This window comes from Dendropsophus ebraccatus, chromosome 3 (genome assembly GCF_027789765.1).
Source record: "Dendropsophus ebraccatus isolate aDenEbr1 chromosome 3, aDenEbr1.pat, whole genome shotgun sequence".
NCBI lineage: Eukaryota > Metazoa > Chordata > Amphibia > Anura > Hylidae > Dendropsophus > Dendropsophus ebraccatus.
Window position 1 is genome coordinate 76412635 of NC_091456.1, and position 27315 is coordinate 76439949.

A 27315-nucleotide genomic window follows, 5' to 3' on the forward strand; every position below is an offset into this window, starting at 1 on the left:
CTTGTACAATTGTGTAAACTACAACGAACAGATTGGTTAGGATACAAGGTTGGAATGTAAGTCTTCATAATCAGTATTGCCAGTAAACAAGAAGAATGATACTAAATGTTACTAAATGCTGATAAAAATAGCTCAGGCAAGATGTCAGCACCATAATAATGTACATCAGAAAAGAGAAGCAGATATGTGGCTCTAATCAGTAAAAACAAATCTAAGTGATACATGCCCTCTAAGCAAATGATCCCATGGCAGGCTCTCAGTATAACATTTTACCAAAAGCTTTTATACAGAACATTAGAATGTCAATGCTTGTTAAAAAAAAAAAAAAAAAAATCTATTTAGGGTGGGTTCACACATACCATATCCACAACTGATCACACGCTGCAAGTTCACAGTTTAATCCGCTGCAGTCACCTTCACTGTCATTTTCAATGAGAATCCATTTCAGTGTCTCCTGGCGCTCAGCCAATCAGTGTGCTGTGGCGTGGCAGCGCACTGATTGGCTGAGCGCCGGGAGCCCCTGAAGCAAGACAGACGCAGGGGTTTAAGGGGGCTGCCTTTTACATAATCCGAGTATGTCATCTCATTAAAGTGACAGGGAATGTATCTGCAGCGCATTTCGCGGCGAACTAGCAACGTGAAATCCGCTTCTGATACAGTATGTGTGAACCCACCCTTAACCCCTTAAAGGACAAGTGCCATGAAAAACTTTTTCCCAGTAATTGAAGCACATTACAAAGTTATATAACTCTGTAATATGCTTCAATCACTTATCTGCCTCCCTTCCCTGTCTTTTCCCCCCTCCACCCCCCACCAGGAAGTGTCCTGACTCACACAGACCTGATTACTGTCGTCACCGTCACCAAGCTCTTCTCTCAGCTCCTTCTCCTGTTACACTAGCCTCCCCCCTCCCCTGCCTTGTCAGGTGACAGGCTTGCTCACCTCCGATTGGCTGAACAACTGCAAGCCATCACTTGTCACATCTCACTTGCTTATCTTCCCTCCGACTGACTCCGGCACATAGGCAGCTCCCCCCTCATACCCTCTCTCCTGCTGCCGTGGACTCAGTGAAGGAGTCATGTCACTAGAGAAGATAAGCTGAGCAAGCAGAGTCACCTGACAAGGAGGGGGAGGCTGGTGTAACAGGACCTAGAGCAGCCCTCCTGCTAATGACTCATCCTCACAAGAAGGAGCTGCCTGGTGACGGTGACGACAGTAATCAGGTCTGTGTGAGTTAGGACACTTCCTGCTGGGGGGTGGAGGGGGGAAAAGACGGGGAAGGGAGGCAGATAGGTGATTGAAGCATATTACAGCATATTACAGAGTTATATAACTTTGTAATGTGCTTCAATTACTGGGAAAAAAGTTTTTCATGGCACTTGTTCTTTAACCTCTTAAGGACATAGGACGTACCGGTACGTCCTATGTCCTCACTTGCACTTCAAAGCGGGGCCGCGCGGCGGCCCCGCTTTGAAGTGCCGCGATCCCGGGTGCCGCGAGTAGCCCGGGACCGCTGCTATTAGCGGGCACGGTCTGATCGCCGTGCCCGCTAATTAGCTAATCGGAGGCAGCTGTCAAAGTTGACAGCTGCCTCCGATTACCGGAGGCAACATTTCCCTGGTGTCTAGTGGGGGAGATCTCCGTTACTGATGCCGGCAGGGGACGCGTCCAAGATGGCGCCGTCCTCGGCTCGGCACTCGTTCGTTTTCGGCTGCAGCAGCCGAAAGCAAACGAGTGCCGATCGCATGGATCTCTGCAGCATATCTATGCTGCAGAGATCTCAATGAGAGATCACAGTGTATATACTAGAAGTCCCCCAGGGGGGCTTCTAGTATATGTGTAAAAAAAAAAAAAAAAAAAAAAGTGTTGTTAATAGTAAAAAGCCCCCTCCCCTAATAAAAGTCTGAATCACCCCCCTTTTCCCAGGTTTTAAATAAAAGTAAACAAATAAATAAATAAATAAACATGTTTGCTATCGCCGCGTGCGTAATCGCCCGAACTATTAATTAATCACATTCCTGATCTCGTACGGTAAACGGCGTCAGCGCAAAAAAATCCCAAAGTGCAAAATTGCGCATTTTTGGTCGCATCAAATCCAGAAAAAATTTAATAAAAAGCGATCAAAAAGACGTATATGGGCAATCAAGGTACCGATAGAAAGATCACATCATGGCGCAAAAAATGACACCTCGCACAGCCCCATAGACCAAGGGATAAAAGGGCTATAAGCCTGGGAATGGAGCGATTTTAAGGAACGTATATTGGTTAACAACGGTTTGAATTTTTTACAGGCCATCAGATACAATATAAGTTATACATGTTATATATCGTTTTAATCGTAACAACTTGAGGAACATGCATAACAAGTCAGTTTTACCCCAGGGCGAATGGCGTAAAAACACATTTCCCCCAAATAAAAGAAATGCGTGTTTTTTTTTCAATTTCACCACACTTTGAATTTTTTTCTGGTTTCGCAGTGTACTTTATGCAAAAATTCAGCCTGTAATTGCAAAGTACAATTAGTGACGCAAAAAATAAGGGGTCATGTGGGTTTCTAGGTGGAAAAATGCAAGTGCTATGACCTTTTAAACACAAGGAGGAAAAACCGAAAACGTAAAAACGAAAATGGGCCATGTCCTTAAAGGGTTAAGGACAGAGCCTAAAATGGCCTTACGGATCATGCCAATTTTCAGTTTTGCATTTTTATTTTTTTTCTACTCACCTTCTAAGAGCTATAACTCTTTTATTTTTCCATCTTTAGGGCCATGTGAGGTCCTGATTTTTTCAGGAACAACTGTACTTTGTAATGGCGCCTTTCAATCTACCATACAATACCATAATGACAGAACCCCCAAAATATAATTTATGGGGTGAAGTTGGGATAAAAAATGCAATTCTGCAAAAAAAAAAATATATATTTTTTTTTTTTGGGGGGGGGGGGGGGGGGCTGACCATGTTTATGTAATGTGCTTTACGGTCAAACTGACATTTTATCTTTATTCTATAGGTCAGTCAGAGTACAGCGATATGCATGTTTACATAGCTTTTCTACTCTTTTGCTATTGTTATTAACAGTAAAACTTTTTTTGCATGATTTGTATGATTACAATGGCCCTATTGTGACTCTTATAGCGCTTTTATTTTATCACCTACAGGGTTGTATCGGGAATAATTTTTTGCACCATGATCTCTAGTTTTTATTAGTATCCCATTTGTGTAGATCGGAGATTGATCACTTTTTATTAATTTTCTCCGACCTGACTGCACGGAGGAAGGTAAGAGACCTCGGGCAGACACGCTGCGGGGGTCCCAATCGGTAAGTGACAAGAGGTGCTCCTGTCACTTACACTTAGACGCTGCGGTCGCGGCGTTTAAGGGGTTAATGGCGACCCTCACCCACTAAAAGCAGCCGGCCCTCACACGCCATGAAGCGAGCTCTGCTCATGAGCTCGCTTCACAGTGCGGCCCCACGGCAGGGCGTAAATTTACCTGACCCTGTTCGTTAAGGGTTTTTTTGTTGTTTTGTTTTTTAAGTGGGAAGGAATTTTCTCATTAAGGGTACAAACCCACTTGGCGGGTCTGCAGCGAGTCTCCATGCTGCGTTTTTGCAGCCGGCCCTATACTTTTAATGGCAGAGAAACACGCAGCAGGGATGTACATCCCTGCTGCGAGTTTGTCTGCAGCCCTCCCCATTAACCCCCCGGCCGCCGGAGCTGATACTTCACCTGATCCCGGCTCCGGCGGTTCCCGATGTCTTCAGCAAGCCGGAGCGGGGACCAGGTGAAGTATATGATCCAGCCAGCCGCCCGCAGCCCCAGCCGCCCGATCGCCCCCCCGCAGCCCCGATCGCCCCCCCCCCCCCCCCCCCCGCCGCCCCGGCCGCCCCCCCCCCCCGCCGCCCCGGCCACCCGATCGCAGCCCTGGCCGTCCGATCGTCCCCGCGCAGCCCCGGCCGCCCAATCGCCCCCCCGCAGCCCCGGCCGCCCGATCGTCCCCCCGCAGCCCCGGCCGCCCGATCGGGGCTGCGGGGGGGGGGGGGGGGGGGGGCGACCGGGGCTGCAGGGTGGCGGGCAGGATATACATTACCAGGTCCCCGCTCCTGCTTGCTTCGGCGGCTCCCGGCACGTTCTGCCCGGCCAATCAGTGCGCTGCCCTGCCGCAGCGCACTGATTGGCCGGGCGGGCCGTGAAGACACCGGGAGCCCCGAAGCAAGCAGGAACGGGGACCCGGTAATGTATAATGTCCGGCGGCCGGGGGGGTTAATGGGGCGGGCTGCAGACAAAATCGCAGCAGGGATGTACATCCCTGCTGCGAGTTTCTCTGCTATTGAAAGTATAGGGCCAGGATCTGCAGCGAGTCTCGCTGCAAAAACGCAGCAAGGAGACTCGCTGCAGATCCGGCAAGTGGGTTTATACCCTAAAACAAATAGGTCTGTATGCAAAACTAGACTTGATCTAGAGTGGAAAGTCACCCTTTAAGACCAGGTCAATTTATTTATTACACTGTTTGTATGCCATGTAATGTTACATTTCTTCTATGTAAGCCAATACCAACTTACCACGCCGACAGCTGACTGGCATAAAGCTTTTTTTTAGTCTTCCAGTACTTATCAGCTGCTGTGTGTCCTGCAGGAAGTGGTGTTTTCTTTCCTGTCTGACACAGTGCTCTCTGTTGCCTCCTCTGTCCATGTCAGGAACTGTCCAGAGCAGCAGCAATTCCCCATAGAAAACATCTCCTGCTCTCCAGACTGGAAATAATACAACTTCCTGTTGGGCATACAGCAGCTGATAAGTACTGGAAGGCTTGAGAATTTTTGGTGTACAACTTTAAGAGGGACTGTCCCTTTAAGAGGGACTCTCTTTGTGAGACAACCCCCTTAATTCATAAACAAGTATATAGAACAATACAGTAGATTTGCAGAAGACTGCGGCACACCTCCACTCTTCATTCAAGAGAGAATGTGGGTAATTTAGAAGTGTATCTTGATTGATGCATAACCTTTTAGTAGCTCTCAAGTCCTCAGCGTTACTCAGCTCTAATATTTCACATGTTGTCACGCAGAGAAGTATGATTCCAGGACAGCTCTCAGCCGGCTTTGTAGAGTGTGCCAATTTTTACAATATATGTGAAGTTGATTTTGGCAGCTTGTGACAATAAGACGGCGGTAGCTTCCAGGGCCCCTCCTTGATATCCCCCGGCTGTGTACACTACCCCTGCTGTCACTATTCGCTGTAAATGTGAAGCCTCTTACAAGGAAAGGAGGCCAATAGTAACAAACCCAGGCATGCAGTGTTATACATAGTGAATATTTCATTCTAAACAAACATTCTGTAATCTATTAAAGCTTAATCATCATAATGCTCCTTAAATGTAAGTGCTAATAGGAGTAATCAAAGAAATGGGGAAGTGTTAAAGAGGTTTTCCACCTTAAACTAACTTGCCACAGGATACTGGATAGGTAAGGATCATGGGGGGTCCGACCTCCGTACCCACTGGCGACCTCCAGATCAGGTCCAGCTCCTTTGTTTTGAATACACCCACAGGTACTGCAAGTGACCTGCGGCTCTATTTATTCTCTATGGAGCAGCCAAAAAAAGGTGAGTGCTGTACTCTGATCCATACAGAATCAATGGAGCCACTGGAGAGAGCCATATACCAGCACACAGCTTTTTCCAGCGGTTCCATAGATAATGAATTCCATAGAGTTGTGGGTCACACGCCATATCTGTGGGTGTACTCATAACAAAGGAGCCGGGGGCTGATCTGGAAGTTATCGGGCGGGATACTGAGGTCAAACCCCTGCAATCTCTTACTTGTTCCCTGTGAAAAACTTCTTTAATACCTTTGTATAGACTACCCTAACTGCAATTATCAGTTACAATTAAATAATTTTTTTAATTGCCATTCTGTTTTATGTAAAAAAAAAATATATATATATATATATATATATATATATATATATATTGTGACAATCTGGGGGTTACTCACTTGCTGGGATCGCCATCTCCTGAGCCTGAGACGGTTGGCACATCACAAATTGCAGTCCAGTCAGTGCTGTAAGCTTTATACTGACCACAGTCAGCTTTATTTATCAGTTCAAAAACAGAAGACACAAGCAACACTTTGCAAAAATAAAATAAAAACTAGGCTGTCTAGCCACTGACTACAACACAGCTTCCCTAGCTGCACTCCTGAGCCTACTGCTCAATACTTCCAGGTACACTGGTCTCACCCAGACTTCTTGTCTGTAGCTCCCACAGGCCTAGCACTGCCTGTATTCTCCCACCCTGGGAGCCATCACCTGGAAAGCTCTGGAGTCTCTAATAGAGCTCCACCAGGTGGTTTCAGAGCCTCATTAGCTCTAAGGCTGGAGTGGAGTATACGGACCAGGAGCTCCATCTGAACTCCAATTCCCACTCCAGAGGCATAGAACTGCCTCTTACAGCCCCACCATGCCACTATATATATATATATATATATATATATATATATATATATATATATATATATATTATACATACACTCACCGGCCACTTTATTAGGTACACCATGCTAGTAACGGGTTGGACCCCCTTTTGCCTTCAGAACTGCCTCAATTCTTGGTGGCATAGATACAACAAGGTGCTGGAAGCATTCCTCAGAGATTTTGGTCCATATTGACATGATGGCATCACACAGTTGCTGCAGATTTGTCGGCTGCACATCCATGATGCAAATCTCCCGTTCCACCACATCCCAAAGATGCTCTATTGGATTGAGACCTGGTGACTGAGGAGGCCATTTGAGTACAGTGAACTCATTGTCATGTTCAAGAAACCAGTCTGAGATGATTCTAGCTTTATGACATGGCGCATTATCCTGCTGAAAGTATCCATCAGATGTTGGGTACATTGTGGTCATAAAGGGATGGACATGGTCAGCAACAATACTCAGGTAGGCTGTGGCGTTGCAACGATGCTCAATTGGTACCAAGGGGCCCAAAGAGTGCCAAGAAAATATTCCCCACACCATGACACCACCACCACCAGCCTGAACCATTGACACAAGGCAGGATGGATCCATGCTTTCATGTTGTTGACGCCAAATTCTGACCCTACCATCCGAATGTAGCAGCAGAAATCGAGACTCATCAGACCAGGCAACATTTTTCCAATCTTCTACTGTCCAATTTCGATGTGCTTGTGCAAATTGTAGCCTCAGTTTTCTGTTCTTAGCTGAAAGGAGTGGCACCCGGTGTGGTCTTCTGCTGCTGTAGCCCATCTGCCTCAAAGTTCGACGTACTCTGCGTTCAGAGATGCTCTTCTGCCTACCTTGGTTGTAACGGTTGGCTATTTGAGTCACTGTTGCCTTTCTATCAGCTCGAACCAGTCTGCCTATTCTCCTCTGACCTCTGGCATCAACAAGGCATTTCCACCCACAGAACTGCCGCTCACTGGATGTTTTTTCTTTTTCGGACAATTTTCTGTAAACCCTAGAGATGGTTGTGCGTGAAAATCCCAGTAGATCAGCAGTTTCTGAAATACTCAGACCAGCCCTTCTGGCACCAACAACCATGCCACGTTCAAAGGCACTCAAATCACCTTTCTTCCCCATACTGACGCTCGGTTTGAACTGCAGGAGATTGTCTTGACCATGTCTACATGCCTAAATGCACTGAGTTGCCACCATGTGATTGGCTGATTAGAAATTAAGTGGTAACGTGCAGTTGGACAGGTGTACCTAATAATGTGGCCGGTGAGTGTATATATATATATATATATATATATATATATATATATATATATATATATATTGTAGGGATCTTCCCGGGGGATGGTGTGTTTGGACACAGTTCACAGCAGACTTGGACTTGTAAAACAACAGCTTGGCGTTTATTTGCAGCATAAACAGTCCATAACAGAAATATAGCAACACTGTGCTTTAAGAACAAAAACAAAAGGTCTTGCCCGTCTGGGCGCTAACTAACAAAAGCAGGTTACCTCTCTGACACTTCAGTCGGCAGAATTTCGGGGTGTGAACAGGCCCCAGCAGCGGCTGTCTTCCCAGCTCTCACCAAACAGCATGCAGGCTGTTCACTCCTGGCTGAGAGACAGGACCTGTACACTGAGCCCACCTTTTGCCTTCTCAGGCTGATTGGGATCAGAGCTCACCTGATCCCAAAACCCACACTGGATCGAGGGGGAGGGAATGGCAAGTCCCACTACCAAAACCTACCTGCCATTCCATGTAAGTCCAGGCCCGGCAATAATAAATAATAGCTCAGCAGCATAACACTGCTGAGCACAGATGCCTCCTGGACTCACCATCTCACACTATGTATCAACCTGGGTGAGATGTACATCCCCTCGAGCACTTTACCAGTGACATGTCCACATATCCCCCCCCTCTTCTTCAGACCGGAGGGCTGAGCATTTTGTCCCCACAGACAGTGTACCCTAGATAGGGCGTCAGCATTTGCCTGTAATTTCCCTGGCCGGTGTTCCACCATGAAATTAAAGTTTTGGAGGGAAAGAAACCACCTAGTCACCCTCGCATTTTTCTCCTTGTTTAATTTCATCCATGTTAGGGGGGCATGGTCTGTCACTAACTTAAACCTCCTGCCTAGTAAGTAGTACTTCAGGGATTCTAGGGCCCACTTCACTGCCAGACATTCTCGCTCAACTATGGCGTAGTTTTTCTCGGCCGGGGATAGTTTCCTGCTTAAGTACATCACCGGGTGTTCCTCGCCATTCACAACCTGTGAGAGGACGGCACCTAACCCTGTGTTAGAGGCGTCTGTCTGTACTAGAAACTCTCGCCTAAAGTCAGGGGTAACTAGCACAGGCTGTTGGCACAGGGCAGACTTAAGGCTTTGAAAAGCCTTCTCGGCCTCTGGAGTCCATGTCACCATTGCGGACTTTGCACCCTTTGTCAGGTCAGTTAGTGGGGCTGCAACTGAAGCAAAATTCGGCACAAACCTTCGGTAATAGCCCGTAATACCCAGGAAAGCTCTGACCTGTTTCTTTGTGAGGGGTTGAGGCCAATTCTGTATTGCCTCAATTTTATTTAGTTGTGGTTTCACTAACCCCCTCCCAATAATGTAGCCCAGGTATTTGGCCTCCTCTAAGGCTAGTGCACACTTCTCTGCATTGATGGTTAACCCCGCATCACTTATGGCATCTGACACCGCCTGGACCTTACAGAGGTGACTTTCCCAATCCGGACTAAAAATGACCACATCATCGAGGTAGGCAGCGGAGTAATCACGATGTGGTCGCAGAATCAAGTCCATCAACCTCTGAAAAGTGGCAGGGGCTCCATGTAACCCGAATGGCATCACTACGTATTGGAAGAGCCCATCAGGGGTGGAGAATGCAGTCTTCTCTCTAGCCTCAGGAGTGAGTGGGATCTGCCAGTAGCCCTTAGTGAGATCGAGGGTAGTTATGTACCTGGCATTACCCATTCTTTCTATCAACTCATCCACCCTGGGCATGGGGTAGGCATCGAACTTGGAGATCTCATTTAACTTTCTAAAATCATTACAGAACCTCCAAGTTCCATTGGGCTTTGGGATTAACACAATCGGGCTGGACCACTCGCTCTGGGACACCTCAATGACTCCTAGGTCAAGCATACGTTTTACCTCGGATGATACCGCCTCCCTCCGTGCTTCTGGTATCCTATAGGGCTTCAGGTTTACTCTGCTTCTAGGCTCAGTTTCAATATGATGACTAATGAGATGCGTACGCCCTGGTAGGTCAGAAAACTTGTCTTTATTTCTCTGCAGGAACTCCTTAGCTTCCTGCTTCTGGGATACTGATAGGGTGTCACCAATCCTGACCGGAGGGATTGGTGGTGACAGATGACCAACAGGCTTTGTCGCCACCAAGGATTCCCTGTCTTTCCAGGGCTTGATCAAGTTTATGTGATAAACTTGGAAAGGCTTCCTTCTACCTGGTTGGTGTACCTTGTAGTTGACCTCACTGATCTTCTCTACAATTTCATAGGGACCCTGCCACTTTGCTAAGAATTTGCTTTCTACCGTGGGAACAAGTATGAGTACCCGGTCACCTGGGCCAAATGTCCTGATTCTTGCAGAACGATTGTAAATTCTGCTTTGGCCCTCTTGCGCCCTCTGGAGGTGTTCCCTTACTAGGGGCATTACAGTGGCTATACGGTCCTGCATTTGTGCTACATGCTCTATAACACTCTTGTATGGGGTGGACTCACTTTCCCATGTCTCTTTCGCTATATCCAACAAACCCCTAGGGTGACGACCATAGACTAATTCGAAGGGAGAGAACCCTGTGGACGCTTGGGGTACTTCCCTAATAGAAAACATCAGGTAAGGTAGTAAGTGATCCCAATCACGACCATCCTTTTCCACCACTTTTTTTAACATATGTTTCAGGGTTTTATTAAACCTCTCCACTAACCCGTCTGTCTGTGGGTGATATACAGAGGTACGTAGGTGTGAGATTTTAAACAGTTTGCATAGCTCTTTCATTACCTTTGACACAAATGGGGTACCTTGGTCAGTCAAGATTTCCTTGGGGATCCCCACCCTGGAAAACATATAAAACAATTCCCGTGCAATTGTTTTAGAGGTAGTGTTTCTTAGGGGTACAGCCTCAGGATAGCGGGTCGCGTAGTCCAACACAACTAGAATGTACTGGTGTCCCCTAGCCGACTTGACAATGGGACCCACCAAGTCCATTGCGATCCGGTCAAAAGGTACCTCTATGATGGGGAGTGGGACCAAAGGACTGCAAAAATGCGACACTGGAGCGCTAAGCTGACATATGGGGCACGACTCACAGTATTTTTTTATGTCAGCATAAATCGCAGGCCAATAAAACCTCTGGAGGACTCTCTCCTGTGTTTTATCTGTCCCCAAGTGGCCCCCAAGGACATGATTATGGGCCATGTCGAGTACCTGACGCCGGTACGACTTAGGCACCAGAAGCTGTTCCACCACCTCATCATTAATTTTAGTGACTCTATAGTAGAGATCATTAGTCATAGAAAAATGTGGAAATTTTTTCTCAGCTTCTGGTTCCTGAGGTACCCCATTCATAACAGTGACCTGCTCTCTCGCATTTTTGAGAGTGGGGTCCTGTAATTGTGCAGTACCAAAATTATCTCTAGACACCTCTAAGTCTGGAACATTCTGCGCAGTGGGAGGAGCCTCTTCCTCACCTGCCAGGACCTGCAAAGGAAAAGCATCATTTTCATCCTGTACATTTTTATCATTTACCGTGGGTAATGCAATAGACTTAGGGGTCTCCTCACTCCTTTCAGGGGATTGTTGTTTTCCCCATAGAGCCCAGAACAAAGGAAAATCACGCCCCAATATCACATTATGCATAAGATTTTTAACCACACCCACTTCATATTCTACAGCGCCTAGTTCAGTCCCGACATTAGCCCGTACTATAGGGTAAACCTTTGTATCACCATGTATGCATACCACACTCATATGTCTTGCTGGCACAAAGTCCCCAGTCACCAGGCTGGCATGCACCAAGGTGACAAGGCTTCCTGAGTCCAGCAACGCCTTAACAGGAAAGTCATTTACAGTAATGTTGCAGACTTGCGGTTCAGTCTCTAGTCCAGTGACTGCAACAAAAGACGGCTCCGCAAATAGCGACTGACGCCGGCTAGCGTCACACTCCATGGGCTCAGTGGTAAGAGGGCAATGGGCAGACATATGTCCCGTCTCATGGCATCTCCAGCACTGGATAGGGCCTGGTCTCCTTGGCAGGGAGTCCTTTTTAGGGCCACTTAGCCACCGGGGACCACCACCAGTCTTTTGCCCCTGAGACGCCTCCTGAGCGCTCTTCCCTCTATCAGCACCCCTCCACACTCCCCCAATAGATGGAAGTCTCTTACCAGCTGACGGCACAGGTCTGGCACTCCGGGGAGGTGACGGTGCTGCAGGAACATCACGGAGGTAGTCCTCGGTCGCCTGGAACCTCTCCACAAGGTTGACAAGTTCGTCGGCACTCTTAGGGTCACCTTGTCCCACCAAGCGTTGCAGATCAGCCGGAAGTGCGCGGAGGTAGCGATCCATCACGACCCTCTCTAGGATCTGGGCAGGAGTAGAGGTGTCTGGTTCCAACCACTTTCTTGCCAGATGGATCAGGTCGTACATCTGGGACCTCGCTGACTTGTCCAGACTGTAGCTCCAGTTACGGACCCTCCGGGCACGGACAGCAGCCGTAACTCCTAGTCGGGCGAGTATCTCTGCTCTTAGCCGAGGATAGTCCTTGACCTCTTGCTCACTGAGGTCATAGTAGGCCTTTTGAGGTTCGCCTGTTAAATAGGGAGCAATGACCTCTGCCCACTCAGTGGAGGGTAACTTTTCTCGCTCAGCCACACGCTCAAAGACAGTTAAATAGGCCTCAACATCGTCATCAGCAGTCATCTTTTGCAGCGCACGCTGCACAGCTCTTCTTACAGACAAAGTCTCTGGCGCGGCTGCTGCCACCAGCTGGGGATTAGCACCTGCAGACGCCTCTTGCTTTGCTATCAGGTACTCAATAAGTCTCTGTTGTTGAGCCATCGCTTGTTCGTGGCGCAGATTAGCATCTGCCAGAGCCTGTTGTTGCTGCCGATTAGCCTGCTCATGGCGCAGATTGGCGTCTGTCAGAGCCTGTTGTTGCTGCCGATTAGCCTGCTCATGGCGCAGGTTAGCAGCCTCCTGATCCTGCTTAGCGGCTGCCTGAGCCTGTTGTTGTGCGACCAACGCCTGTTGCTGTTGCAGACTCACTTGCATTAGCTGCTTCATCATCTCCTCCATGTTGCTTGACTGTTTTTGGAGTGAAGCAGCAGCCTTCACCCAGGACATACGCAGCTGTAGCCAAGTTGATGCACACCGTTGCCCCTAGCAACTGTTTTGCCCGCTCCGCAGCACCAATTGTAGGGATCTTCCCGGGGGATGGTGTGTTTGGACACAGTTCACAGCAGACTTGGACTTGTAAAACAACAGCTTGGCGTTTATTTGCAGCATAAACAGTCCATAACAGAAATATAGCAACACTGTGCTTTAAGAACAAAAACAAAAGGTCTTGCCCGTCTGGGCGCTAACTAACAAAAGCAGGTTACCTCTCTGACACTTCAGTCGGCAGAATTTCGGGGTGTGAACAGGCCCCAGCAGCGGCTGTCTTCCCAGCTCTCACCAAACAGCATGCAGGCTGTTCACTCCTGGCTGAGAGACAGGACCTGTACACTGAGCCCACCTTTTGCCTTCTCAGGCTGATTGGGATCAGAGCTCACCTGATCCCAAAACCCACACTGGATCGAGGGGGAGGGAATGGCAAGTCCCACTACCAAAACCTACCTGCCATTCCATGTAAGTCCAGGCCCGGCAATAATAAATAATAGCTCAGCAGCATAACACTGCTGAGCACAGATGCCTCCTGGACTCACCATCTCACACTATGTATCAACCTGGGTGAGATGTACATCCCCTCGAGCACTTTACCAGTGACATGTCCACAATATATATATATATATGTGTGTGTGTGGCAAAAGTCTGATGTTGCATAACTTGCATAGTTGTGAACAAGGCGCGAGAAGCGCTGAAACGCGTCAACTTGTGTATATACTGTTCCTGATGTGTAGATTTATAAGAAAGAAAGACTTATTTACGTATACTGCGGGTCTAGTGCTGGATTTCCTCATATATATATATATATATATATATATATATATATATATATATATATATAGTTAAATTTCAACATATTCCTCAAAAGAGCTGGCTATGGCCCCTCAAAAGGAAAAATAGAAATTTATACAGAAATTAAGCATTTGTACATTGATATGCTGGATAATGGTGCAAAAAAATTATGCCGCATACGACCCCGTAGGTGAAAAAATAAAAGCCATATGGCCATTTTAAAAATACCTATTTGCAAAAAAGGTTTTACTGCTAATAAAAATAGTCAAACGCATTTTTGTTAACCCACATTCACCCCATAAATAATATTTTAGGGGTTATGTCATTCATTTTATGGCAAATTGAAAGATGCCATTACAAAGTACACCTGTTCCTGAAAAAAAACAAGCCCCCACATGACCCTGTAGATGGAAAAATAAAAAAAATTATGGGTCTTAGAAGGCGAGGAGAAAAAAACAAAACCGCAAAAGTGACAATTGGCCTGGTCCTTAAGGTCATTTCAGGCTCTGTCCTTAGGGGGTCAAAGAGAACCAATACCGGTGTTTTTATTATTATTATTATTATTATTATTATTATTTAACCCTTTGAGGACCAGGCTCAAAATGACCCAGTGGACCGCGCAAATTTTGATCATTGCGCTTTCGTTTTTCCCTTCTTCCCTTCTAAGAGCTCCAGCACTTTCAGTTTTGTATCTAAAGGCCATGTAATGGCTTGTTTTTTTACAGGTATAGTTGTACTTTGCAATGGCGTCATTCATTTTACCATAACATGTATGATGGAATTCCAAATATATTATTTATGAAGATATAAATAGGTGAAATCGTAAAAAAGAATGCAATATGGTAACGTTTAGGGGGTTCCTGTGTCTACGTAATGCACTATATGGTAAAAGCGACATGATACCAATATTCTATAGGTCAGCCCGAACACAACCATATGCAGGTTACACAGATTCTCTAATGTCATATATATATATATTTTTTTATGAAATCCTTTTTGGCAATTAGTTAATAATATAATGGCCCTATTGTAAAGCTTATAACGGTTTTACTTTTTTACCTATGAGGCTGTATGGGGTGTCATTTTTTCCGCCATGATCTCTAGTTTTTATTAATACCATATTTGTGAAGATCGGTTGTTTTGATCACTTTTTATGAATTTTTTTATATATATAATGTAACATAAAATGGGTAATCCGTGCACTTTTTTCCCTCTTTTCGTGTACGCCGTTCACCGTTCTCAATGACACTTGTTATACTTTAATAGATCGGCCAATTACACACGCTACGGTATAATATATGTTTATTTATTTTTATATGTTTTATTTATATAATGGGAAAGGGGGGTGATTTCAATTTTTATTGGGGGAGGGGCTTTGGGGTAGTGTATTGGTGTTTTTAACTTTTTTTTTTACACATTTGAAGTCCCTTTGGGGGACTTTTACATTCACTACTTGGATTTCTACACTGATGATTGCTATGCCATAGGCATAGCATTGATCAGTGTTATCGGCGATCTGTTCATTGAGCCTGCCTGTGCAGGCTTAGTGCAGCAGATTGCCGATTAGACCGCACGGAGGAAGGTGAGAGACCTCCGGCGATCCGTTTTAACGATCGGGACCCCCGCGGCGTTTAAGGGGTTAATGACACGCGGCAGCGCGACCGCTGCAGCGTGTCATTACCGGTGAGTGATTGCAGCCGGGACCTCACCGGTAATGACACGCTGCAGCGGAGCGCGCTTCATAGCCGGAGAAACACCCAGGACGGAAAGTTACGTCCAGGGTCGTCTGGTGACAGACTTCCATGACGTAACTCTACGTCCTGGGTCGTCTAGGGGTTAAAGGGGTATTTCCCCCAAAACGAGGGTGACTGCTGTAAGAGAGGGAGACAGTGATCAGTGCAGCTGTGGCCCACATTACCGTAGCCCCCCCCCCCCCCCGGTCCTCACCTGCGAGACCCTCACCCGCTGTACCTCCCCCCAACCCCCCCCGGTCCTCACGTGCAGCACCATAATCGTCTGCCTCAACTTTGCTACCCCGCTGCCTCAACTCTGCTATATCTTGTGGATATCAGCTCTGCTACATCATGGACCAATCAGGCATAAGCATTGCATGATGGGAGTTGTAGTTTTCTGGCCAGCGCCATGTTGGATATATTTCAGCTTTTTAAAAAACTTGTAACATTGGAACGGAAGCAGCTAGAAAGACGGGAGACTGCTCAAAATTCTCAGGGGGACTTGGTGAGTAAAGCCAGCTTGGGAGCATTTTATTTTTTTTAAGCTCTTGGCGGGAATACCCCTTTAATTTTTACATTTTTTTATGTGCTCACGTCGGCTTGTAACCTAGTCCTTGGAACGCAGTCAAGTCACTAAGATGGCAGCACCCGACGGTATAGCCCTGGGATGCAGGGTTAAGTAAAGTATGAGATACAGACGGCAAAGGCATTCTGTATCTTTATAAGTAGACTTAGGCTCCTATTACACCAACAGATTATCTGATTTTTTTCAACAAAAGCCAGGAATGGATTTGAAAAGAGAAGAAATCTAAGTCTTTCCTTTATGACCTGATCTCTGTTTATAGTCTGTTCCTGGATTTGGCTGAAAAAATCTGTCAGATAAAACTTTGTGTAAAGGCAACCTAAGGAGCGGTCTTGGCTCCTGAGCCATTTTTAAAACTCCTTAATGCCACCATAACATACAGGTGTGTCATGGTGGGATAAGAGGCTGTGCTTTTAGTCTGCGGTATGATCTTATTGCGGTTCAAAAGATACATTTTAAGTTTGTAAACTGTATCCATTTTAGTTCTTATTGTGGCATTTGGAACTCTGATATCCCAATGTCTGAATTTACATTTTGGGTATTATCACAAACATACATAGCTGAGTTCCCTCAAGGAAATCAGCAGCATATAATCAGCGAGTTTAAAGAGAATCTGTCCAGCTAAGGGTCCTATTAGACTATGCAATTTTTCATCTTCTCCTATTAGCGATACAAGCGCTGTTAAAACTATCTGAAATTGTTCAACATAATACAAGGAACAACAGTCTTTAGTCATTTGATCGTTGTCTCCATACACATGGAAAGATTATTGCTTAAATTCAAACATCATTTTCGCATGAATCTTTCTGTGTAATAGGGCCCTAAGACATGGGTCTCCAAACTGCGGCCCTCCACAACTCCCATCATGCCTGGACAGCTAAAGCTTTGGATTTGGCTATCCAGGCATGATGGGAAATGTAGTTTTGCAACAGCTGGACGGCCACAGTTTGGAGACCCATGCCCTAAGGCATATGCAAGCAGGCAGACAGGCCAAGTAGATGGGCTGGCAAACCCTGCATGCTAATTAAAAATTGATAAAATGTGTTGTATCTTAGTGCAGACAGTGGAGATTAAAAGAATCGTGGAATTAATTTAATCTGGCTGAGCCGCTGACAGGCTTACTTTAAAATGTGTCACCTAGATTTTTTTTTTTTTAAGCCAGATACAGAAACATTTATTTTTCGTATCTGGACCATTGTACAGGCAAACAGCTAACATACTTTCTGCATTTTGGCTCAATCCCATTTCACATAGATTATAAGATCGAGCAAGTAGGACCCTCACTGCAAGGTCTAATTGTCTGTGTATGTACCCCTAGAATTGCAAAGTGCTGTGAAATATGTTGGTGTAATATAAATAAATTGTTGTTATTTTTATTATTATTTACTGATCATATTTTTTGTTGCATGCTGTATCACCTAAGAATTCTGCACAAAGTTTAGAGATATGGCTTACACTAAGCTCCATGGGCATAAGAAACAGACTAGAGAGGACCCTACTGCCTTCTATGGGAGTTTTCCAGTCATGCTCTGTTAACTGTCCAGGTGTCTGTGTCAGAGAGTGTGCTGTGACCATTACTAATTGTGAAAGGCTTAATCCTGTCTTATCTATATTGTAGTGCCACCTTTCATTGTAATCCTACATGTGATGATAAAGAGAAGACTGATGAAAAGATTTATTTTCAGAATATAATGAGTCAGCTTAAAGAGGATGTACCACCAGGTACATCCTCTTGAATTTAACACACCGATAGATCGGCGCCATCATGAGGAAGCCGATGCCGCGGTCCGTTTTTCGAACCGCTGCCCGGTTCCAGTGTATGGCGCCGTTCTATCCAGCGGTACCGGGCCGTGCTGAAACACGGGAGGTCGGCCGGCCCACCCCCAGTGGGAGGGAATTCCCTCCCCTCTATGACGCGGCTCCATAGATTCTAAAAACGGACCGCGGCATCGGCTTCCCCATGAGGGCGCCAATCTATCGGTGTGATAAATTCAAGAGGACGTACCTGGTCATCTGTGTGGTCACATGACAGCAATGGGGAAGTAAGAATCACAGAGCTGTGCAAGAGGACAGTGACACAGACTTCTCTATACAGTAGTGTGTATAGCTGAGTGGAAGAGTAGGCACATAATAGCAAGAAAGAAGAGGACGGAAAACACTAGGGCTGACAGAGACTGCAGGGAGCATGAAGGAATTAGCAGGGCATATGTGGGCACATAAATACAGCACTCTCATGCAGGGAGAGAATGGTTACAGCTCTGAAGAGATTACTTCCACAGTCCTGTCCTCTGATGCAAGCCCAGCCTGAAGTGGATATATGATATGATTTGGAGGGTGAGGGAGACTTCCTGGGTCAGAGTACTGTGCTATAGACCCCGTTATGCAGACCATCCCCCTCCCCCGCTTCCCCTCCCACCCAGTAAAGGAAGTTACAATTTTGAAAAAGTGTGAGCTCTTCTTGCAAAGCGCTCTTAATCCAAGTTACTCTTAAACTGAGGTAACACTGTATTAGTTAGCTATGTAATTAAATTTCTACTTAACTGAGTCTACAGGTGTCCAGGGAGAAACAGATTTTATTCCTGTGTTGAGACTAACAATTACAAGTAACTGAAAATAAAGATAACAAGATATAACACCATTACGCTAGATTTAACATTTGCTGCATCATATACCCAATGTAAATCCAAGGTGGTATTGTGCACTCAAACCCAGATTTTTTATATCTGAGATGGGTTAAGCTTTACTTTTGCCCAAAGGAAACACTTCCAATTTTCACAGCCCCTTGACTGTTGTTGGCAGCATGATTCAATCTAATTCTAAAATTCTTACAATAGTTATAACAACTGTTATGTCAGATGTTCATACCAGTCTGGAGCCTGTGGACACATAGCAGAAATCTGCTGCAAAAGGACCGGCCAACAGTTGGGTCTGTTTTCGAGCATGCTGATAAATGGATGTGGAGGGGTCCTGAAAAAAAGAACAAAAAAAAAAAGTTACTCAATACGGTTGCCATGTCATGCCATATGGGAAGTTTGTAGAATCCACAGATACAATGCACTCATTTATTCAAATCTTATCTATTATGCATATGAATCTTATCTACCATGATCATCTTCTAAAGTTTTACAGGTTATTAACAAGTTAAGTGCGTTAACTGCAAAATGACACACTTTCAGCTTTGATGTAGCACTCTTTGCAGTTTACCAAAAATTTTAAAATTGCTTTCCCTGCGGACCTCATCCAAATACAAACCACCATTTACAGCAGCATTAATTCAGTTTATCACCTGCACACCAGCTCCAGGAGTTGTGGGAGTCTAAAAGTAACATGAAATTACTCAGTGTTTTACCCAGTAATCAGCATTTATAAAAGCAGCTCATCATGCAGTTTCTTCTAGTGATACTTCAGCCTGAAGAGGAACTTTTTACACAGAAACATCACCACACTTCAGTGTGCGTAGATACTTCTAAGACATTTTCTTCCATTAGGTGTTCACCATTATCAATCTAAGTAAGAAGGCAGCACTGCAAGGTGATATACAGTGGTGCCTTGGATTCCAAGCATAATTCGCTCCAGGACTATGCTTGTAATCCAAATCCACTCTTAAACCAAAGCAAATTTTCCCATTAAAAATCACTCATATGCAGGCAACTGGTTCCACACCCCAAAAATAATGATTTTTTTTATTCTGAATAACATGTAGAACAGATGAAACAAACAATGAGAAATGGGTGAATTATAAGTTACTGTACAGTATAGCAATCAGCATGTGGAGTATAATGTATAGTAAGTGTATAATAATGAAAAAACAGCAGCAGTTTGTAGATACAGGATGGAGCTGCAGATCCCCAAAATGCAGTAGTGTAGTACAACAGGCTAGAATAGAGAAGCAGGGCTGCTGTCAAAGGTCTGTGTGGTCACATGACAGCAATGGGGAAGGGGGGGGTGCACCATGGACCAATCAGGAAGTGAGAATCAGAGCTGTGCAGGAGGACAGCAGTGTGAATGGCTGAGTGTGAGTGCAGGCAGATTATAGCAGCAGTGTGTATAGCTGAGTGTGAGTGGAGGCATATTATAGCAGGAATGGAGAGGATGGGAAACAAAAGGGCTGACAGAGACTGCAGGGAGCATAAAGGAATGAGCAGGTTACGGAGAGAGGGGTTACAGCTATAAAAGAGATTACCTCCACAGTCCTGTCCCCTGATGTAAGCTCCAGCCTGAAGTGGATCTGCTATGGATTTGGAAGGTGAGGGAGACTTCCTGGGTCAGAGTACAGTGTTGTAGACCACCCTGTGCAGACCATGCCCCTCCCCCACTCTTAAAGCTCTTAAACCTAAGCAACGCTCCTAAACCAGGTTACAATTTTGAAAAACTGTGAGCTCTTCTTGCAAAAAGCTCTTAATCCAAGTTACTCTTAAACTACCCCTGTATTTTAGTCTTCATTCCTGCCATCTATGGACCAGTACACACTGCACAATTCAGGCTCTTTCGTCAAGGCTCTCTAAAGCTGACCGTCGTATGTTTCAGCTGTACAAATGACCTGGCTAACCTTTAAGCACTGGACGGAGGTGTGCATTGATTATTAGAGGTTTATTCAATATTCCAGTTAATCCATAATACACTGTACACTAAATATAGATGGTTTGGTGTATACTTCCTAAATAAAGTAAGAAAAATAGCGGTTAATCATTAAAGAACATGCCTTGCCTCAATGTCCCCGAATATTTGCTTTTACTCCATACATTATTCTTAGTTGGTAAAGTTTGAGAACTGAAGAACTGGTATTTTTTTCTAAAGAATTGAAAACCATTTAAGGAAAAGCTTAAAGCCACTCTATTAAAAATGCGAGCCAATTTAGAGAGACCAGATCAGCCTGCAATCACTGGTCAGGCGCTGTAAAAAAAGCGAACATTTAGCAGCATGGTTAGCTGCATGGTATAAGGCATAATTTAATAGAGCGGCCAGCCTTGCTGTCCAGCAAAGCTTTTCACAGGGAGAAAGGGGAAGGGGAAAATAAACTATCCAATAAAGCATAAGGAAAGGTTGCACAGGATTACCGATGAAATAAATAACAGTCCTTTATGGTTGTGTGGTGTAAACTGGGAGTGATGTTTGTGTGATGGTATATCCAAGTTTAGAAGGTCGCAGGACACAGTGAGCTGACCCAAATTACTGAAGTAATGGGCACAAAGCTTAAGGGTATATTCACACGGACGGGCTCGCAGCGAGAATCTCGCTGCGAGCCCGGCAGGTTCTGGCAGTTCCCATACACTACATACTTGCTGCGGTCTAAACGACCGCAGCGAGTATGTAATTATACCGCCCTTAACCCCTTCTGCTCCCCCGCTGTAAGCATACTTTACCTGTCCTTGCTGCACGGGTCCGGCGTCCTGCTCTCCTGTCCGGCCAATCAGTGTGTTGCCCAGCCGCAGCCACTGATTGGCCGGGCGGGAGAGCAGGACGCCGGACCCGTGCAGCGAGGACAGGTAATGTATGCTTACAGCGGGGGAGCAGAAGGGGTTAAGGGCGGTATAATTACATACTCGCTGCGGTCGTTTAGACCGCAGCAAGTATGTAGTGTATGGGAACTGCCAGGACCTGCCGGGCTTGCAGCGAAAATCTCGCTGCGAGCCCGTCCGTGTGAATATACCCTAATGGTGCGTTCACACCTACAGGATCTGCAGCAGATTTTCTGCAGCAGATTTCATTTAAATAACTGAACACAGCATAAAATCTGCTGCAGATCTGCTGCAGATCCTGTAGGTGTGAACGCACCCTAAGAGAAATTATTGTGGATTCAGGCTGTGATAAACACGTAATGATCTTAAGAAATAACACTGGCAGAAATAGCAGTTTCAGCTAATTCCACTCTCCAGCAGAACACGCTCCGATACACAATAAAGCACAAGCGAGAATAACTTTTTCCACAGCAACCAATCACAGCTCAGGTTCTATATCCAAACAAGCTCTGGTAAAATGAAACCTGAGTTGTGATTGGGAGTTGTGGCAAAAACACTGTGAGCTTCAGGCAGCCTGATAAATCTAGGCCAAAACAAATGGAAGCCTGTTTTGTCTAATTCCACATGTGAGGGCCACTACAACAGATCTTGTGGCAGAGAAAAGGTTGTATGGGGGAGAATGGAGAAAGAGCTGCACAGCTGTGCTAGTTTACTAGAGGTGGTGCAGGGTTTATTTCTGCACTATGCCGTTGGTTCACTACAGGTGGAGCAGTATTTATTATCATGCTGTAATGTTTACTACAGGTGGACCAGTGTTTATTGCTGCACTGCGCTGCTGGTTTATTAGAGGTAGAGCAGCGTTTATTTCCGCACCATGCGCAATAGCGGTGCTTGACGCTGCACAGTGGGATTTGGGGAACTGTATGCATATGCGCCGCACTGTAATGACAGTGCCGCGCGGCTGCTTCATTACAGCGCAACGCATATGAAGTAGCGGGAACTGCTGAAATCAGAGAGAAAGCCTGCAGAGCAGAAATCTCGCAAAAAATGCCATATGCAAGATATAAAATGGCAAGAAATAGTGCTTTTTCTCATATGAACACAAAAAACAGCTTATTCAGAAAAAAACAGGTATCTTTTAGTTTTGATTAATAGGAGAAGCAAAATTATCTCTGCCAACTCCTCAGAATGCTATTCAACCATAATAATGTCCAAATAGTTAACTTTTGTAATAACTGCTAGACCATATTGGGACACCAAGGGATCTGAAACTGGATTATCCATAGTGTACATTATTGCAGACCAGAGAACTGTAAAAACATGTTTATTTTTCGATGATATGATTTTTCAGGATGATGATAAAAGAGTACAATATGAAATGCATACAAGCCAAACACATTTGTTATTTCTGTCATTACAGGGTACTTTGTTCAAGTAATTCATCTATAGGTAGAGCAAAGGGGGTTGGGGGAAAACAGGCACCCTTGGTGACCTGCAACATGCGAAGTTAGCTTACAGAATACCATACACAACCACATTAATTAGTGGTGATTTACAAATGGGCTGCCCCCAAAGCTTAAAGTGTCTTTTTTTTTTTTTTTTTTGCAGAAATCAATAGTCCAGGCGATTTTAAGAAACTTTGTGATTGAGTTTATTAGGCAAATATGCCATTATCTGCATTCAGAAAGACTTTCCCTAGGTCCTTCCTCGCTTCCTCTCTCTCTCATCCACTGCTCATTATCAGGAAATCTCGACTCATTTACATCAGTCGGGCCCTGTCTATTCTATGGAGAGGGGAGGAGGGAGATTAGTCGCCAGCAGAGAACAAAGGATTACACCGCGGGAACTGTGTGAAAACGCTATTCAGAGGTCAGAGAGGTCAGTGCTGACCTCAGAGGAGATAACCTGGTGATGTAGCTGTAAATTAACTATGTTGTCCTGTTTTGGTGCTTCATCTCCCTCCACCCAGGGCCGGCCTTAGGGTAGATGGCGCCCTGTGCAGAATATTCTTTTGGCGCCCCCCCGCCCCCCCCGGCTGATTGTAGCCCATCCCAAGCCTATCTCTTGGAGACACACACTGTATATACTGCTCACACAGACAGATACAGTCACATATACACATACAGACACACGGGGGAGGTTCATCAAACATGGTGTAAAGTGAAACTGGCGCAGTCGCCCCTAGCAACCAATCAGATTCCACCTTTCATTCCTCACAGACTCTTTGGTTGCTAGGGGCAACTGAGCCAGTTTCACTTTACACCATGTTTGATGAACCTCTCCCACAGTGTATATACTGCTTACACAGACACATACAGACGCACAGTATATATATCCTGAAAACACAGACACACATACAGTCACATATACACATACACACCACACATACCCACCACTGGGAGTTGTTGTTGTCCTACCACACAGAGCCACACAGGAGCATGCTGGGAGTTGTTGTCCTACCACACAGGAGCATGCTGGGAGTTGTTGTTCTACCACACAGGGGCATGCTGGGAGATGTCCTACCACACAGAGCCACACAGGAGTATGCTGGGAGTTGTTGTCCTACCACACAGAGCCACATAGGAGTATGCTGGGAGTTGTTGTCCTACCACACAGAGCCACATAGGAGTATGCTGGGAGTTGTTGTCCTACCACACAGGGGCATGCTGGGAGATGTTGTCCTACCACACAGAGCCACATAGGAGTATGCTGGGAGTTGTTGTCCTACCACACAGAGCCACATAGGGAGTATGCTGGGAGTTGTTGTCCTACCACACAGAGCCACACAGGAGCATGCTGGGAGTTGTTGTCCTACCACACAGAGCCACACAGGAGTATGCTGGGAGTTGTTGTCCTACCACAAAGAGCCACACAGGAGCATGCTGGGAGTTGTTGTCCTACCACACAGGTGCATGCTGGGAGATGTCCTACCACTTAGAGCCACACAGGAGTATGCTGGGAGTTGTTGTCCCACCACACAGAGCCACATAGGAATATGCTGGGAGTTGTTGTCCCACCACACAGAGCCACACAGGAGCATGCTGGGAGTTGTCCTACCACACAGAGCCACATAGGAGTATGCTGGGAGTTGTTTTCCCACCACACAGGAGCATGCTGGGAGATGTTGTCCTACCACACAGAGCCACATAGGAGTATGCTGGGAGTTGTTGTCCCACCACTCAGAGCCACACAGGAGTATGCTGGGAGTTGTTGTCCTACCACACAGGAGCATGCTGGGAGTTGTTGTTCTACCACACAGGGGCATGCTGGGAGATGTCCTACCACTCAGAGCCACACAGGAGTATGCTGGGAGTTGTTGTCCCACCACACAGAGCCACATAGGAGTATGCTGGGAGTTGTTGTCCTACCACACAGGAGTATGCTGGGAGTTGTTGTCCTACCACACAGAGTCACATAGGAGTATGCTGGGAGTTGTTGTCCTACCACACAGAGCCACATAGGAGTATGCTGGGAGTTGTTGTCCTACCACACAGAGCCACATAGGAGTATGCTGGGAGTTGTTGTCCTACCACACAGAGCCACATAGGAGTATGCTGGGAGTTGTTGTCCTACCACACAGAGCCACATAGGAGTATGCTGGGAGTTGTTGTCCTACCACACAGAGCCACACAGGAGTATGCTGGGAGTTGTTGTCCCACCACACAGAGCCACACTGGAGCATGCTGGGAGTTGTTGTCCTACCACACAGGTGCATGCTGGGAGATGTCCTACCACTTAGAGCCACACAGGAGTATGCTGGGAGTTGTTGTCCCACCACACAGAGCCACATAGGAGTATGCTGGGAGTTGTTGTCCCACCACACAGAGCCACGCAGGAGCATGCTGGGAGTTGTCCTACCACACCGAGCCACATAGGAGTATGCTGGGAGTTGTTGTCCCACCACACAGAGCCACACAGGGGCATGCTGGGAGATGTCCTACCACTCAGAGCCACACAGGAGTATGCTGGGAGTTGTTGTCCTACCACACAGAGCCACACAGGAGTATGCTGGGAGTTGTTGTCCTACCACAAAGAGCCACATAGGAGCATGCTGGGAGTTGTTGTCCTACCACACAGAGCCACATAGGAGTATGCTGGGAGTTGTCCTACCGCACAGAGCCACATAGGAGTATGCTGGGAGTTGTTGTCCTACCACACAGAGCCACATAGGAGTATGCTGGGAGTTGTTGTCCTACCACACAGAGCCACATAGGAGTATGCTGGGAGTTGTTGTCCTACCACACAGAGCCACACAGGAGTATGCTGGGAGTTGTTGTCCTACCACACAGAGCCACATAGGAGTATGCTGGGAGTTGTTGTCCTACCACACAGAGCCACATAGGAGCATGCTGGGAGTTGTTGTCCTACCGCACAGAGCCACATAGGAGTATGCTGGGAGTTGTTGTCCTACCACACAGAGCCACATAGGAGTATGCTGGGAGTTGTTGTCCTACCACACAGAGCCACATAGGAGTATGCTGGGAGTTGTTGTCCTACCACACAGGGGCATGCTGGGAGATGTTGTCCTACCACACAGAGCCACACAGGAGTATGCTGGGAGTTGTTGTCCTACCACACAGGGGCATGCTGGGAGATGTTGTCCTACCACACAGAGCACTAACACACACAGAGCACACACAAACTCCACTAACACACACAGACAGAGATAGACATATATACTCACAGTCACACTGCAGTAGTGGAGGATGTCTCTGCCCATGAGGAGAAGCAGGTAGAGCGGAGGATCACACTGCTGATGTCTCCGTCGGGGGAGGGGGCGGAGTTATGGGCCTCTGTGAGCTGGGAGACGCTGTGGGGGGCGGGGGATGGGGGCCAGGCTGCAGTCACATGTCTGGGGAGAAGAGCTTCCTCGGCTGCTGTGCTGAGGCAGGGGACGGATATATGGCCTCAGGGGGATGCAGGTGGCGCCCCCTTCCTGCCGGGAGTGCACAGCGCCCTGTGCGGCCGCACTGCTCGCACACCCCTAAGGCCGGCCCTGCCTCCACCCCTCCCCTCTCCATAAAGAACAATGATGACAGGGGGGGGGGGAGCTTCAAACTGCTTTTTCATGATAAAAAAAGCATTTTTCGGCTAATAAACGCAATTACAAAGTTTCTTAAAATCGCCTGCACTATTGATTTCTGCAAAAGAAATTTAAACGACAGCGACACTTTAAAACCTGGGCTCAAACCCAAAGCTGTGTTCCAATCACCACTGCCTCTGCTTCATTTCTGCAGGAAATGCCCACTCAGCCAACCAATAGCTAAAGTGGGACACCCAGTGATTGGCTGAAGGGGCTTTTCCCACAGGAACGAAACATCAGAATCAGAAAGCAGAGGTGAACAACAGAGATCAGAGGCTGTCTGACCACCAGCAGCAAGGGATCGAGTATGCATTGCTTTTTATACATTATATATACAGTGGTACATTGGTTTAGGAGTAGCTTGGATTAAGAGCATTTTGGTTTAAGAGCTCACAGTTTTTCAAAATTGTGACTTGGTTTAAGAGCATTGCTTTGGTTTAAGAGCTCCCTGTACTGGGTGGGAGCGTGAGTGGAGGAGTGGAGTCTTCCTCACCTTCCAAATCATAGCAGATCCATTTCAGGCTGGCGCTTGCATCAGGGGACAGGACTGTGGAGGTAATCTCTCCATAGCTGTAACCCCTCTCTCCCCAGACAGAGAGTGCTGCATGTATGTGCCCACATCTGCCCTGCTCATTCCTTCATGCCCCTGTAGTCTCAGTCAGCCCTTGTGTTTCCCATCCTCTCTATTACTGTACAGTAACGTATATCACATATTCAGCTGTTTATGAATGTTTGTTTCATTTGTTTTACATGTTATTCAGAATAAGAAATCATTTTTGGGGTGTGGAACCAAT

General features: G+C 46.3%; 1 protein-coding gene across 3 annotated transcripts in view; it reads right to left on the bottom strand.

Annotated features, from left to right (window-relative positions):
* Window positions 1-27315, bottom strand: part of FOCAD (focadhesin) — a 179129-nt gene that overhangs the window by 126607 nt on the left and 25207 nt on the right. For all 3 annotated transcript variants that reach the window (XM_069962033.1, XM_069962032.1, XM_069962034.1), the window contains exon 6: window positions 18845-18946. In XM_069962033.1, coding sequence (XP_069818134.1) covers window positions 18845-18946 — 102 coding nt within the window. The remainder of the gene's footprint in view (window positions 1-18844; window positions 18947-27315) is intronic.